The sequence below is a fragment of the Netta rufina genome, assembly GCF_964035555.1.
Source record: "Netta rufina genome assembly, chromosome: 2".
NCBI lineage: Eukaryota > Metazoa > Chordata > Aves > Anseriformes > Anatidae > Netta > Netta rufina.
In genome coordinates, this window is record NC_140124.1 from 4,658,498 (window position 1) to 4,675,389 (window position 16,892).

Sequence of the window (16,892 nt, forward strand, 5' to 3'; positions counted from 1 at the left end):
TAGTTACAAAATGTAAAATTTCCGTATTATTGCTATGACTGACAAACCGAATGTTTGTAAAGCTGTTTCTGATTCATTTACCTGCCAACTGCTGAGTCAAATTTTAGAAGTTCTTCCACTAAAGCTGACAGTGTCAGGCAACTCCATGAAGAAATATCATGAACATTTTTTTTTGGTTTTTTTTTTTTTTTGCTATGTTGTGTTCTTGCAGAAAGGTGGAGAGCTCTTGGGGGAAAAAGCAAAAAGAGAAGTGATTTTCAAATATTTCACTACAAAAGCTAAACAAGCAGTGATGTCAGATGATGGCAAGAAATAAAACAAGCATTTCATTGGCAAAAAGGTTTTCTAAGAAAATTCCTGACATGCTGAGTATAGTGCTGTGATGGAAACCCCCATACAGAAATCCTAAATTGATTCTGGCCATAAACTGTCAACAACTCAGATACTGAAATAACTGAGACCCCCCAGAAAAATAAATAAAGAGTGCAAAAAAAAATCACAAAATATGCAGAATACATTTCTGATAAAAAAAGTAAAGGAATGCTTAAAACAGACATTCTCATTCTGCTGTGTGAAGATCAAGACCTGCTTCCGCAGAAGTAACTTGAAAGTTATTTGGAACTAATGCTTTCCTGAAATGGGACCTGTGTCATCATTTATGTAATCAATATCACCTCCTTCTCCTTTGTGATCTATGCAAAAAAGTAGCTTATCCCCAGGAATAATAAATCCCTAGGTACAGGAAAAAATTCTTGGATAACAAGGGAGAACATTGGAGGAAGCCCCCATGAGACTTTAAATAAAAATATAGCTATTAGCAATATTTACATGAACCACAGATCTCTGGATGATGGAAGTACCACCACACATTTGCCCCTTCTTTATAATCATCTTTCTGAAACAGATAATGGTCTTAATGATCTTTTTTAGACTCTTTCTGACAAGTCCACCAACTACCCTGCCATCATGACTGCTATGGAGCAGCTGAGAGTGTTATTCTTTTTGCCCTGGAGAAAGGTGAAAGGAAAAAGTGTTGTCCTGCCCCCAGGGTCAGAGACAGGGGGTACAAGTCAGTACCTTATATTAGATGTTTGCCATGAGCTGATGTCTACAGGTCAAGGACAGAACAGTGCCGGTAACAGCAGTGATTTAGTGACATCTGTGGTCTCCTCTTCCTCTTACCCCTGGGCGGAACTCCGGACCTTAAAACTCTGCTGGGACTGCCTTTGTTTTTCCTTCAGGAGGGTCTTGGGATGAAGGGAGGCTCCAAGCCTTGTCCAAACCAACTGGAAATTTGGTGCTGAAACCACTTCACCAGGAAGTTTTGAGAGCCCCACAGAGCAATGGTGCCCAGGCTGCCAATTGCACTTCCCAGCATGTTTGCTGGAACGCCTGAAAGTCTGACTGCAAGGCACCCAGATCAGCATCCTCCAGCATGGCAGCTTTGCTGTCCCCCATCTGACTCAGCAAACAGGAGCATCTGGCAGTGCCTGCAGCCACCAGAACAATTTCCCCACCCCATACAGGATCGGTGTTAGCTGAGGTTTGTGGGGCTCTAGGGAAACCCTGAGCTGATTGCATTGCCTTGGCAGTGTCATGTGCAAAGCATTGATCTGGTCATCCTGTCCCAAGGAAAAGCCCTGCATTATTCCATGAGAATATGGTGTCTACACGAGTTCCACGGTAAAGAAAGCCAGAAAATCTATTTTATGCTTAAGGGGTGATGTTTCCACCTCATTTTCCTCCTCCCTCCCTACTCCTAAGGTTTATACAACACCCCAGAGACTTCACTATTAGGAAACATTTCAAACAATGGAACTTTCTTTAAATATAACCATTTTTTCCTCCATCCCACTTACGCTACTCATTCAAGAGTAACTGCAAGTACAAAGCTGCAGAGGAAAAAGCTATGTGCCTCTACATTGTCAAAGTGATTTCTCTTATCCTGAGCTTTGCTTGTTACCAACTCTGACCCACAATTATTTCAGGAAACCACTACATTCATTATTAATAAGATCTTTCCAGCTAGCTTTCCTCTCTTGCAGGCATCATTCTGGTTTCAAATGTCATCATGTGCTCTTTTCCCCGTGGCATTTGCTCTGCTAGAAGCAGGCAGACTCTTCCCATTCCCTTTCCTAGCCTGACTTTTCTAAAGTCCAATGTACCTAGACCAACTCACCTGCCTCTTTGAAACTGATACAGTCAAAAGGGGACAGGTAGTACAACATTTCCAGAGATTTGTAACTGCTCTGAGCTGTCACAGCATCTCTAGAAATATTTTGGTTTTGTTAGCTTAGGAGTTTAATAAAACACATCTGATACATATTTAAAACTGGATCTACTCAGATGCTGCACAAGTTGTATCATAGAAAGTCCTCAGGGTTCCAAACATGGGAAGAGCTGTATTGTGTTACATGTTACACCAAGAGCTGGCCATGTTCCTCCTCCAGTGAGAATGGTTTCTATACAGTTTCACCACTAAGAGCAGTGGGAATATTCGCAGGCTTATGGTTGAAGATAGATATGTCTAAGTCCATTCAGGACTTGAGCTTTAAAAGGAACAAGAAAAAGAAATAGAAACGTAAAAACACAAAACACACAACCAAACAAGGAAAGGAGAATCATCCTTGTATGGTCAGAGTTGAAAGCAATATCTGAAAGTCATTAGAGTGAGAACTGAACAGTTGGATTCATGCCATGATCCTAAATGGAGACTCTCTCCATCCAGCTGATCAGAATTGTCACGTTCTCCTGCATTCCTAAACCTCTGTGTATTGATCTCATGGGTCTCAGTCTGTTCTCTAAAAGAATAAGGCTTGCATTTCATACACCACATCTGCATACCTCTTATGTGCATGTATCTTTGTCTGTGTATATCTCCCATCTCCATTTTAACTCTTTCACCAATTTTATACAAAGTCAAACAGTATGATGAGTGTTCCTCCAAGTTTATAAAAGGAGATGATTGAAGACTTCTCAAGAGCACCACGACTGAAGAAAAGTTGAAACATAAGCTCACCCGTTAAAGATTACAAGCAGATCTGATGAAGAGTGACCTTGTAAGCAATCCAGTCAACAGAAAGCCTTGGCTGGACTTTGCAATCAGCTGTAAGAGCAAAAGCCATAGAAATGTGGCAGAGGGAATGATTTGTTTAATCCTTAGATAGTCACAGTTAGAAGTTGTTTTGTACTGTTTCAATACAGCTTTTAGCATTATGAGACTCTGGTTCTGGACAGCACAATAAACATAGATAAATCATAACAGAAAGCCATGGAGCAGTATGCTGGAAAACCTTTCTGGTTTCAGGGCAGTGGACCTTTGTCTGTGCACACGCAGCTCCAGGCTTCCTTTACCAGTTCTCATGAGTTCACGTAATCCCATTGCGTGTAAGTTTGCAGTCCTGGAGGTGGATGTTTAAATGCAATGAAAACTTGTGCTGGATTTATTCCTCCTTTTGCATTTTCATGAAAGCATTCATATTAATTGGAAGCATGCAACTTTGGGCTATGGCTTTGTTTTCTTTTAATAATGAAAGAAAACAAATGGTGGTGTGCAACTGACAAGGGAGGAAAAACCAGGAAAGCTTAAATATTTAAATGCTTTCAAACAGTTGAATAACTAAAGCAAAAGAGAAAATAATGTGTAGGCATTTTTTTCCTTTTTTTCCTTCTGTGAAAACATTGCTGGTGTGTTAGGAGGAGGATTCCAGGTCCACTAGTCTATGTAAGAGTCCATCTCCTTGCTGTGGTACAGTGTGATACACTCCTGCATGGAATTATGTACTTAAGCCTCCTTGTAGGTGTTCTGAAGAGGGTGAGAAGCTGTTGCATTATGCCTTTTTGATTCAATTACAAAAGGCAAAATAAATCAAGGCCCCAGAGAAAGATGTCCAGGCACTTCTGACTCTAAGTAAGCCTTGCTAGGTTTATGCAAACACTGAGAATTTGTTATATAAAAGTAACTCTTTCCTCTGTGCTACCATTACCTTTAGGCCAATCAATTTTGATTGAAAAATGACAAAGGAGGGTGGCAAAAAGGCAGTGTCACAGGGAGGAAGAGGCACTGCCTCCCTGAAAGGAGCCTGTTAGCAACAGGGTAGGCTTTGCCCATCAGAGGTGCTAGGCAGTGTATGGCACTGCTCCCTGTGGAAATCCAGCAACTGGGCTGGGAAGGAGAAGGTCATAACTACTCCTGCTCCACAGTTGTGACTGATGCTTGTGTACATCGCTGGGCTTTTGGGGACAGTCCCAGCTGCAGCTGTAAGCAGGTAGGGATTGTATTCATACCACAGCTGGCTGTCCTTTGGGCAAATGGGATGAAGCAGAGGAGAAAAAAAAAATCTCAGTGCTGGCACCAGGAAACCCAGAGCTTGGCCTAGTGCCCATAGTCTAACAATACCACAAATACATCCATTGTATGGAGGGGCCTAGCTGGATGCAGAAGGCAGGGAGTAATTAGTCTCTGTTAGACCCAGGAGCTTTTGAGCCCCCATAGGGTCTGGCATCCAACTGGGTTCCCTTAGCACCAACAACCATCCTAGGGCAATAGAGCAGGGGGGCAGAAGCCCCTTGGGCAAGTGTGTCAGTGTGTGTACGATGTGAAAATATGGGATAACCTTGTTTTGTCTTTGCTTGTGTAGGGGCCCAATCTGGCAAGTATCCATTGATGAGAAGAGCAAGACAAATGTCTCTTGTTTCAGAGACCAAGAACACAAGAAACAGCCACCCAGCTGCCTTCGACTTGCCTAGCTAGGAGGATGTACATCCCCAGATGAGATAAGCTCTTGGGGAGCCTCACAGGGAATAGTACTGGGGGAGAAAGAGCAGTTGGGCAATAGCAAAGTTGATGCTTAAATACTTGGAGATTTGGGGAAAGGTGTTCTGATGGACTTGGTGACTGACAGGCTGAAGCCCTTTTGCCCCTGGGGTACCAGGAAGCCCAAGACTAGCTTCTATTTATCACAGAGGTAGAAGTCCTCACTGCACATAGTAACAGTGCATCTGAGGCATTTTGGGGGGGCTCTCCTTAGTCCTGGAGGCTTGGCACATGGTTCACATTGTACATGGTGCCAGGAACTATTGATTCCCAAGCTTGTAGGGCGGGCCACACTGCACTGTGTCTGAGCAGTGAGGGGAACCCATTGCTCCCAAAAGTTTTTGGGGAAATAGAGCTATCAATGCACCTAACAGCTTGGTAGGAGAGGTTCTCATTGCTCCTAGATGATTGTGGGGGTGTCCACATTGCACCTTATTTTGGAGGGCAGTACCTACTGCACCTACAGCCTGGTTAGGGGTGGTCCCATTGGTCATGAAGACTTAGTGTCATAGAATGACAGGATCATTAAGGCTGGAAGAGACCTTCAAGATCATCTGGTCCAACCATCCCCCTACCACCAATGTCACCACTAAGCCATGTCCCCAAGCACCACATCTAACCTCTCCCTGAACACCCCCAGGAACGGTGACTCCACCACCTCCCTGGGCAACCCGTCCCAGTGCCTGACTGCTCTTTCTGAGCAGAAATGTCTCCTCATTTCCAACCTGAACCTCCCCTGGCACAACTTGAGGCCATTCCCTCTAGTCCTATCACTAGTTACTATGAGAAGATGCTGACCCCCAGCTCCCCACACCTTCCTTTCAGGCAGTTGCAGAGAGCAATGAGGTCTCCCCTGAGCCTCCTCTTCTCCAGACCAAACAAGTTAGGGACAGCAGAACCCCCAGTAGACAGGTGTTTGAAGGGATCCTCCTTATTTCTGGAGGTTTGCACTGAAAGCATCCCTTTTGCCTGGGGAAGGGGATCACAATTGCTCTTAGTGCTTGAGGAAGGGATGACCCCATTGCACCTGGAGTACTGTGCACAGTGAAGCCCATATTGCACCCAGTGCCGGGTGACTGCCCTCTTTTCCATCCAGTGCAGGGGGAGACGGAAATCTAGAGTATATTTCTGGAGGCTTTGGGGGTCTCAATCCCCTGCCCTCACGCCCCAGCCGCCTCCATCCCCGAGGCGTCCGGGGCGGAGGGCGGGCTTGGCTCCCCCGCCCGGCTCCCTCCTTCCCTCCCTCCCGGGGGTTTGCCCTGGGACACGCCGGCGGCTCCGGGGCTGGCTCCTCGGCGGCGGGCAGGGGGGCAAGGGCAGCAACAGGGGGGGACGATGCCAGCTCCGGGGCAGCGCGGAGCCACCGGCTGAGCGGGCAGCGCCGGCCCCGGGGAGACCCCCCCCGAGCCCCGCCGCCTGCCCCTATGGCGGGGCGGGCGCCGCAGCGCAGCCTCCCGGCGGCGGCGGCCGCCGCGCTCCTGCTCTTGCCCGTAAGTGCCGGGGCCGGGGAAGGGGCGGCGCGGGGGCAGGCAGGGAGGGAAGGGAGGGCGGGGGACGCCCCACGACCGCGGGGAGCTCGCTCGGTCCGTGAGGGAGCGGGGGACGTGCCCCGTCCCCTCGCAGGTCCCTCCCGCCCGTCCCCTTCAGCGTTGAGGGATCTGTGCGGGTGGCGGCTAACGGAGCCCTCGGGGATCCCTGTCTGTTCCCTCAGTACCGACGGGACCTGTCCGGGTGGTTGCTAATGGATCACGCCCGTTCCCTCAGTGCTGAGGGACACTCCCGGGTAGCTGCTGATAGATCCCTCATGGATCCTCTCTGTTCCACTCAGCACTGAGGAACCCTTCTGGGTGGCTGCTGATGGATCCTTCACGGATCCCACCCATTCCCTCAGTAGTTAGGGACCCGTCCAGGTGACCACTAACAGATCCCTCACAGATCCCGCTTGTCTGCTCAGTGCCCAAACACCCTCTCCCCGTGGCTACCCAACTGTGGGTGACACCATCCCCTCAAAGCCCTTCTTGGCTTCCCCCTCTCTGCAAAGAACCTCCTCACCATCCCTTTTCCTTGGCTTTTTGGCAAAAAGGCCCAGCACAAGGATGCCACTGGGGTTGCAGCTCCTGCCCTGCAGGAGCCCATTCCCCAAATTAAACGAGTTTTCCTGCCACCACCCCAGTTGGATGTCCCTGGCTGCTGTCCACAGCCTCCCGCCCCACTTGCTCTCCTCGCAGCATGTGCTCAGTTTCCATCACTTCTTCACAGCTGATATCAGCAAACACTGGTGGTTCAGCCCATGCATCCATCCAAGTGTTTGCTCTGGCTTTCTCCAGAGTAAAATGAAAGAGGATTTTCCTTATGGCCCTTCATCAGCAGCTTCTCCCTGGGTGATGCTGGGATGAGGTGCGGGAAAGATTAGCCTGTTTCAGTCTGAACTTAAAACAGCTTTCCCTGCCCACGCTCCTAAGTCAGGCTGACTTTTTGGTGGCTTGTTTGTTTTAGTGATAGTTAAGTGTGTTAAGTGATACTTGCAAAGCAAATGTGAGAGGTTAAGCAGGAGACGCATTGATCTTACTGGTAATTTGCTATGGCTGTTCCCACAGCATTAAAAAAGGGGCCAGGATCCTTCTGGACTGTAGTGCACTTGGACCAAAGGAAGAAAAGTTGTTCTTCTTCTGGATGTTCTGCCTTTTTTGTTTGCTTGCTTTTTATTGTGATCTAATTTACAAAGAAAGGTAGATGTGAGGTCAGGTGTGAGATGTGAAGTCAGGTGTGAGAAAGCAAAAGGTTTCAAAAGCAAGCAACAGTTTTGTTTTAAGAACTCTGCAGTAGCTTTCTTAGAAAACAGAGAGCATTCTCTCAGATTTGTCACTGTCCTTTTTACCTGGTCAGAGATCAGTGCACATGGGACTTCTTGCTAGTGAGGTTATCAAAGATACGCAGGTACCCAGAGTTCCAGAGTTGCCAGACTAATTCTTTTTTTTTAGTGACTCAAAACTGCCACATTTCCCTTAGAGATGTAATCTGCGGCTGTTTTTTTTTTTTTTTTAATTGGGTTGTTTCTTTAAAAATAAAACAGCTGCATTGAAAGAAAAAAAAAAAAAAAAAGGAAGAAAAAAAAAAAACAACCCACAGATTAAGAATCAAAATGCCAAGTTTCCATAAAACGTGTTTATTCTGAGACAAATGTGTACTTTTGGTATAATCTGAGCGTGCTTATATGGAGGAGCTTGTTTGGATGTAGCATACGCATGTCTGCTGCAGACTCGTGTCAATGTCTGTGCATTATATGGAAATAACACGCTGGAACAGGATCTTATGTTTAAAACAGCTCTGAATGCTCCAGTTGTAGAAAGAGCAGAGTTTTTATGGTTTGGGGGAATGTTTTCACCTGCAAATGTTATTGGTAAACCTGTATCTGCTTTACAGGTGGGTAAAACTTCACCTACATGTAGGAGTTTAAGAGTAACATTTAAAAGCGTTGGCTCAAATCCAAACCTCTTAAATTCCCCTTTAACTTGAAAACACTTCAACGTTTTCTCAAAGTCAGTGGTTGTATTCACATTTGTAGACTTGACAAAAGGCACGGATGCTTGTGGGAGCCGGCCCTTATGTGATTAAGTAAAGGAAAAAAGTTTTCACAGCAGCTGAGCAATTGTGCTTTATGGGAACTGCAGGTATGAAATAATGTAACTTTCTAGTGTGGAATTAGATCTGCCAGATGAAAATGCTGGTGCAAACGGCCTGTCAGATTTCACAGGGCTGGTTAGCAAGAGGGTGAAGACTTGATAACTAGGCTCTTAGTAACCTATTAAAGGGTTTCTGTACAGATGATATACCGGAAAATGCAAATACTTGAATGTAAAAACAAAAACAAACAAACAAAATGACGCAAAGTTAAATGAATCTTTTGACATTTTGATGTAGAGCCCTTGCTGTGCTCATGTAATTTGGATGGGGGGTGGGGATTATTCATCAAAAACAAAAGCAGAGCTTGCTTAATTCATATTCTCTCCTGAAGCTGTTAAAACCAGAGCAGTTAGAGTGTATCAGCCAGTGGTGGCAAGTTAAATAATATTCCTGGTCTAAGACTGCCAGAATTCAGTGCTACTGTGAACTAATGCAGCATAAATAACCCATCATGAGCAGCCTTTGCTGGTGGAGTGCTTTGACAGGGCTGTAGCCATTGTGTGGTAATTGCGGTACATTTGAAGGAGGTGGTTGTACGCGACGAAGAACGGCTGATGTTGGCTGACGGTGGTTTTGCCAAGAAATGTTTCAGTGATACTCACAGCTGCCCTTAGCCAGAGAGAAAGCAGACTTCTGCTTCTGTTCATACAAGACATCTGCTTACATATTACTATTGTGTCAAAAGCAGAGGAGAAATAATGATTAAGTCTATGAACTCTGCAGTCCTCGTGCTGCAAACCAGACAGTCTGCAGTTGTGCCTGCCCTACTTCTTGTGTGCCACCACTGAAGCTGCTGGGGGAAGACAGTGCTGGGATCTTGTTGCAGTGTGAGGACTACCAGGTCCACACTCACTTAGTTTCACTCACAGAAGTTGTATCCCTACTAGTATGTTAAGATTGCTAGGACAGTTTTTCAACCTTGAGACCAAATGCCTGAGAGTGGCTTCCACCCATAGTGTTATACTCCTTCAGCCTCTAAAATGGGCACCATGTACAAGCTGTGCATTGAGAACAGTCCATGGTGCAGCCTCGCTCCCAGATCATTCCTGGGAACTGTTTGAGATACTGCTGGATTGCCTGGGGCAAAAACGTGGCCAGGAAGCATCCTAAAAATTTAACAGTGTAGATGATTAAGTGCTTAAAACAGACCTTTGCTCTGTTTGATTTATTAGCTTAGATGGGGCGTGCTGTACTCCCATTGCTCAGGGCTCTCCATGAGTGCCCGAGGGAGGCATTTTCCTCCAAAGCAAACTCTTCATTGCTTTGAGTCCAGCGATCAGCTTTCTTTGTGCTAGAGATTACTGCGGGATCCTGCTGGTGATGTGATGATCTGAGAGATTCACAATGAAAATAGCAGGCTAGTGGATAATACCAGCTTTTTAAGGACGTGTGTTTCCGTCTTTCTTTTTATATTTGTGTTGTCCATTATATTATTAAACAAAATATTTATAAAAATGCCATTATAACAAAAATTTGCACATTTCTGGATTTTTAAAATAGTTCTGCAGATTATTTTTTTTTAATCTTGTGGGAGGGAAGTGAGGAAATGTAGGTGGTAAAAACACATTTTGTTCGCTGCTGAACTCGATCATTTTTAGTTTATGTCACTTTCAGGTTTGCAGCACTGTAATCCCAAAAAGGAGACTTTGGGGGAAAGCTGGTTTACTTTAGAACAGAGCTGTACACAGTAAACAACACTTCCTCAGTAATTTACTTTTGTGCTCTGTGTCTATAAATTGAAATGACTAAATCAAATATTGACCATGTACACAGTCTCCTTTTCTTTTGACCTATGCCAGTTTTGATCACAAATATAGTTTGTTCTCACTTAAATTGCAGCTATTAATTCTGAGAGGTGAAGCTGGAGCTGTCCAGCGAGCCTGTGTCACCTCCTTGCCCCTCTAGATACGCAATGTTATGTATCAAAGCAATGCATAAACATCATCTTTGCCTCATTATCTTTCTATTCATAAGTGCCAGCCTTGACAGCTAAACACTTGCTGCTGGTTTGCTTTATCAATCTATTTCTTTATAATGAAATACTTTTTCTTTTTTTTTTTTTTTTTTTTTTTTAGCTAATCCCTTTATTCTTATGTAAATAGCTATATTTGGTTTGAACTGGCTAGTGTTGGGTAAAGAGCTTTATGCATTTTTTTTTCTTTCTCTGAAGTGTTTGATAAAATTCGCTGTAGCCCTTATGACAAGAGAAGACGAATAGAAACCAGTCATTTAGCACTGCGATGAGAGTCAGCTGTCAAGCACTGTCCTTCAGATAAATGGCTGCTTGAATTTCACCAGTCATGGCCAAATGCATAAAGTTTTCACTTCCAGTTTTTGGTGCCAGTGTGGAGGTGACTGTTAGATGCTCCCTATGCTGGTCTTTGCCATACATCACACTGTGGTTTTGTAAGCAGCGATCACTTCTCAGTTTGGGATGCTTTAGACTGGCTCTCAAAGCAGAAGGCTTGCCAAAGGCCAAGCTTGCCAAAGACCGAGCCATTTGGGAAGGGCTGGGGTAGTGACAGCGGGGTTCTGAGAAGGGCAGTGCACAGAGATGGTTTTCAACACCCTGTCCTGACCTCTGGCTTGCGAGTACTTTGGGGCAGTGCAAATGAGCCCATGCTATGAGTTGGGTGCTGGGAGCGTGCTGCTCGTGCCCCTGCGTGTCTCCTTCCCCACCCTGACAGCTCTGTCATGGAGCTTGGAAGCTGTCCTCTGAGAACGAGCCATTAAATGACATGTTTGTACAGAAAGGTGGCTTGTTTTCTCTAAATTTGAAAGGAAATCCACTTGGTATTTCAAGAAATGAAAAGTATTTCTTTGACAGAGCTGTAAGAAAGTGAAACTAATTAAAGCTCTAACAAGTTTTGTGTAATCCTGGCTGAATAACTATCTGCTCTGGGTTGTGTATGCCGGGAAAGTAAATAGTGAGCAATGCAGATGGAGATTAAAATACATTAGCTGTCCTCGCTACAATGCTAAGCCCTTGCCCTGGTAATAGTAGCTGAAGTGCCAGAGAACTGGAAGGGAGCCACCCGCCTCTGAGGGCTGTGGGATAATCTCTCTTGCTGTTACCCAAGTCCCTGAGACACTGGAGGCTCTCTGAGTGCTGTTATCTCCGTGCTGCCTCACTTCTGGGACTGCTGTCCTCCAGCGGGGGTGGCTTTTCCAGCGGAAGGGAAGTTCTGGGAGGAAGGAGGGAAGAAGGCAAAAGCGAGCAAAAGGAAGTGAGCTGATGAGCCCGAGCAGGTTGTTGGCAGGGCTGGCAGCCAGGCTCTGCTAGCAGACGTCTCCTGCACGGACTAAAGTATTGATTCGCGTTGAGTGGCAGTAGCAGACTCCCAGAGCCCAGCTGCAGCTTGGGTTTCAGGAGTCTCATGCCAGCAGGAGCAGAGAGGTGGCGCGTGAGCCAGCTCCCCCAGCTCTGCTTTGTGGTGTGGCCATCACAGGCGCCACTGCTCAGCTTTCTCAGTTCCATTCCCCGCCGTGCTCCTGCTCCTGCTGTTTCCTTGTCTTGGGAGCAAGCCACCAGCCTGCACCTTCTGTTGATGGCTTGACACTTTCAAATCCACGAGGAAAGCCAGCGTTACCCTCTGGCTGGCAGGTAGAGCAGAATGACGGCTCACAGCAGATGACAGCGCTTTGACCAGGTGTGCTCCAAATCAGAAGAAGTAAGGACCTTTCTTCATCCTGCCCCATGTCCCATCTGCTGGGAGATCAGCTACTTAGTCCATCTTGAACTTGAGAGACCCTCCTAACAGTAACAACCCCCAACAAGTGAATTTCATGAATATTCATTAATTACATGAATATTTTCAACTCTTCGCAGACTTTCAGTATTTATTTCTGACCAAAAAAAAAAAAAAATGTTAAAAAGAAAATTCTACTTTTAAATATATATAAAAAATAAAATAAAATACTTTTTCATGGCATTTGAGTTAATCTTTTAATTATGACTATGAGAACAGAGCCCAAAATACTAGAAATACAAGTGAAAAAAAAAGTCAAGATACAGTCTCTAAATTGTTAATTATAACACTGCCAATTAGAAGGGTTTGGAAGTTACTGGCATCTTTTTTTTTTTTTTTTTTACCATGGGGGCTATATATTCTAGAATAATAAAATTTTAAAATCTACCAACGTAAAGAAAAATAGCGTTGGATGGAAATAGCGTTGGATGGACTGCTGGAGGTCTCTTGTCCAGTCATCCAGTCACCTGCTCAAAGCAAGGCTAACTCAAAATCAGATTTTGTTGCTTGGGCCTCACTGAGTTTTCTTTCAAAACTCTGCAAAGGCAGGGATTTCACAGCATCTATGAATGCCATTTCTGGTGTTCAGGCACTGTCACAGTGCATACTTCTTTGTCATGCCTTCTGAAAAGAGTCCAGTTGTTCTGTAATTCCACTTTGGGGGGGTGAAACTATGGTTTTAGACCTTCTCTTGTTCCAGTTCTCTATGATATGCACTTTTCAAAACTAATGATGGGCTCCAGCCCAAGATCTAGCAGCTTTAGGGAAAAAGTGATGGATGGACAGAAACAGAATTAAGAATGAGCCCATGAGGTGACATTGCTCATCAGCAGTGAACTGCCATGAAGTCTTGGGCCAAAGGAACATTTTATGGGGGATATAGAGGATCCATTGCTTGAATTCCCCTTACAATGAGAGCAGATACCACTGCCTGGATAAGTCTTGATCCAGAACGGGAAATGGTAAAAAAGTTGGGAGCATGCTGGCAGAGACCCTAAAACCAAGCATGAGGAGTTCATATTTGATGAACTGGAACTGGGGGAGCCCATGAAAGGAGGCCTTGAAGTGTGAGTGGCTACTGCCATTCATCTGAGTAAGTGTCAATTGTAAATTTGAGCTACTCAGCCTGGACTCCCTGTGTGGTGTGTCCAGTGTGTAAGTCATCTCATCCTAAACTAGATCTTTGAAGCAGAGGGCATGAGTGGTGCCTCGATAGTGCTTCTGTCTTCCGCTAAAACAATGGCTTCTGAGGTAGGTGAGTGGGGTGAATCCCAGCCAAGATACTGAGAGGATTTATGATAATGTGAGCTGCGTGGAAAGAGTGGGGAAGAGTTAGTCATGATGTAAAGACTGAGGAAAAGGGCACACATGAAGCCTGGAGTGCTGTGAAGGACTTGCTCCCCTTCCAGGTACTGAACATGATATCCACAGATATAGGGAATGAGGAGCAAAACCCTGCAAGAGTATGAAACTAAAAAATCTTTCCTTTAAACGGTTTTATTTGAAGACAGCTGTAGCCCATGAGTCAAATGTTATTTTAATCCTTTTTAATATCTCATATTGCTTTGGGAGGGCATGGAGGCTTGGTCAGACCAGGCTGCCTTATGGGTGGCTTTAAGCAGTTTCTCAGTGTACCCAAAAAGGCTTGGAGCACATGCGTGCCTTGCAGCGGGTGAAGAACCTCTCCCTGACTCCTTTCCTCAGCACAGCACATAGGCAGATGCTTAGTAAAGGTATATCCTCAAGTTCCAAAGACAGTCGTGCTGATAGTTGTGGCCTCACTGTAGCAGATGCTTGAGTCTTTTTAATGTATTTCTGAATGAAGATGAATTTAATTTCACACTTAGAACAGAGCATGTGTTCAGTTGCTTTATTGAACTGAGGTCGCACTTCCCACTCCTTGCAGACTTGCATTCTGCTTTTCCAGACTTCCTGGAAGAGCTGCAAATACATGCTGGCCTGTAGGATCACAGGGCAACGTCTCCCGAATCGTTTGGGGATCACCAGCTGGTATTAGCTGGCCTCCAGGATTAACATAGAGGTAAATAGTGACAGGGAGTTGAAAGAGCTGAAGGATGACTCAAAAAGCAGAGTGTTTTTCACGAGCTGGGAAAGCAACCTTTCCTTTTACTGTAACCTCAGCTGGCTCAGGCTTCAGGTCGCAGGTTCCTGTGAAAACTTCTATTTAGACCTTCTATCACAAATGGAAATTATTTTTCTGGTGAAGCGGAGCCAAACTACTGTATACTGCCAAATGCTGCTGTGTTAAGCAAAGCTAAGTTACAGAGCTGAGAATGGCCAAAGATATCTTCAGTACAGGACTGAAATGAACAGCATGGAGCTGGGACAGGGGAGGCTGTATGTTAGGAAAAGGTTCTTCACCGAGAGATGGTCAGGCATGCCCAGGGATGCGGTCATGATACCAAGCTGCTAGAGTGTTAGAGGTGTTTGGACAACGCTTTCTGACACAGGGTCTGGGCTTTGGGTGGCCCTTTAGAGATGCAAGAGTTGGACCTGATGATCCCTGTGGGTCCCTTCCAACTCAGGACATTTTATAATTTAATGAATTCTTTTGGTTCTTCAATACGCATAATATTTCCACTGTGGTAGCTCTCTCTCACCATCCTTTAATGAGCATCTCCTTGCATAAACATTGGTCCAAAGTAACCACACTACAGGAAAGTAACCATCCTCACCACAGGAAAGACTTCCACCCCCTCCACTCACAGGCTGTCCCATTTTCCCTCTCTGAGTAACACTCTTCAGTCACTGGGTTGTGTTTATTCCTTAAAGTCATTAGCAGCCTGCAGATATTCTGGCTCTCCTTGCTCTATTGCCATCTCATGTTGGAGAGCAAGAGCTTCTCAGATGAACGGTGGCATTTGTTATACACACATTCCACTGAATACCTGGTGTTTTCCCCAAAGCATCTGTTTTCACATGCAAGTACTGATGATGGCAGGAACCCCTGGAAAACTTGCCAGATGCCCACCTGCCCTGGAAACTCCCAAGCTGTATTTGAACAGGGTCTGGGTTTTGTCAAGGAACAGTGGGATTTTCTTTGAATTTGCTGCATGAAGCTCTTCCACTAATTATATTTTCATGGTGAAGTTAGATGCATCTGTTTCCCTCAACTGAGCTTCTGTGGGCACAAACTAACATTTTTTTTACATTTAATTGGACTGCTGCTCTGAGCTACTCCTTCCCAATTCTGTTATGCAGCTCTAAAAATTACTGTGACTTGCGTTCAGATGAGTACTCAATCTCATTGTAGAAATGGTGCATTTGGAGAGCTTACCATTAATTTGGTTGCCTTTGAGCCAGAAGAATTTCTCAAATTAATTTACTCAAACTGTCTAATTGAAAGAATAAAAAAGGATAAAAAAGGATACAATTTCTCCTCTCCTCTCCTCTCCTCTCCTCTCCTCTCCTCTCCTCTCCTCTCCTCTCCTCTCCTCTCCTCTCCTCTCCTCTCCTCTCCTCTCCTCTCCTCTCCTCTCCTCTCCTCTCCTCTCCTCTCCTCTCCTCTCCTCTCCTCTCCTCTCCTCTCCTCTCCTCTCCTCTCCTCTCCTCTCCTCTCCTCTCCTCTCCTCTCCTCTCCTCTCCTCTCCTCTCCTCTCCTCTCCTCTCCTCTCCTCTCCTCTCCTCTCCTCTCCTCTCTCCTCTCCTCTCCTCTCCTCTCCTCTCCTCTCCTCTCCTCTCCTCTCCTCTCCTCTCCCTCTCCTCTCCTCTCCTCTCCTCTCCTCTCCTCTCCTCTCCTCTCCTCTCCTCTCCTCTCCTCTCCTCTCCTCTCCTCTCCTCTCCCTCTCCTCTCCTCTCCTCTCCTCTCCTCTCCTCTCCTCTCCTCTCCTCTCCTCTCCTCTCCTCTCCTCTCCTCTCCTCTCCTCTCCTCTCCTCTCTTTTCCTCGAATGTCTTTACCTATACTTTTGTATGTGGTGTCTAAAGAAAAAATAGGAGAGATTCACTTTATTAAATGTCCATACCTTCAGCAGAGATTACTACAAGTTGCACCGTTCTTACACTAGGTGAGACCCAGCTAATGAGCCACTGGAGGTCAGGGCCTGATTCATTTGACCTAGACTATGGCAGATGAACTGCACCAGAAAAATTCCTGCTTCTCTTTCTGAACTGCAAAGGGGACCCTTGGTGATCAGCTCCCAGCAGCTCTCTGTACTGGGAGTTCTGAGCTATGTGAGATGAATCCCATTGCTTTTCTGGGAGAGGACTTCTGACAAGATACTGTTATAGTTTCACAGGGTAGATTTCTTTAGGACCTCAGAAGTACAAGATCTACATATTTTGTAGGGGGAGAATACTTGTTCTGCTACTTTGCAGCTGCCTCAGATGTCAGCACCCTTTGCTTTTGTTCAGCTTGCCACCAGCTAGTGTTTTACAGGGAGTCATAACGGCTCTTTCTAAAAAGTTGTTTTTTATTAAACAGCTAGAATATGGTATCTGGGGGTTCTTACGTGAGAATGGGAAAGCAGAGTGCATGTGTCTGTCCATGTTTGGCAGCATCCAGTGCCTCCCGAACTTCGCTCTCCCATCTTGGCAGCAAATGTTGCACTGTCATGTGTCATCCTTTTCCACTTCATCTCTTTCTTTCAGTTCCCAGTCATGCTGACTTCATCCTCTCTGCTGC

The 16,892-nt window shown here is 45.5% G+C and overlaps 1 protein-coding gene across 2 annotated transcripts in view; it reads left to right on the forward strand.

Annotated features, from left to right (window-relative positions):
• Nucleotides 1-6,240: 6,240 nt before the first annotated feature.
• CRHR2 (corticotropin releasing hormone receptor 2) overlaps nucleotides 6,241-16,892 on the forward strand; it is a gene marked incomplete at its 5' end in the record, with an annotated part of 157,536 nt that continues 146,884 nt past the window's right edge. Inside the window, one exon of one of the 2 annotated variants that reach the window (XM_084282309.1) lies at nucleotides 6,241-6,306. In XM_084282309.1, coding sequence (XP_084138435.1) covers nucleotides 6,241-6,306 — 66 coding nt within the window. Of the gene's footprint in view, nucleotides 6,307-15,204; nucleotides 15,277-16,892 lie in introns of those variants that run through there. The other variant, XM_084282310.1, reaches the window with a different exon arrangement.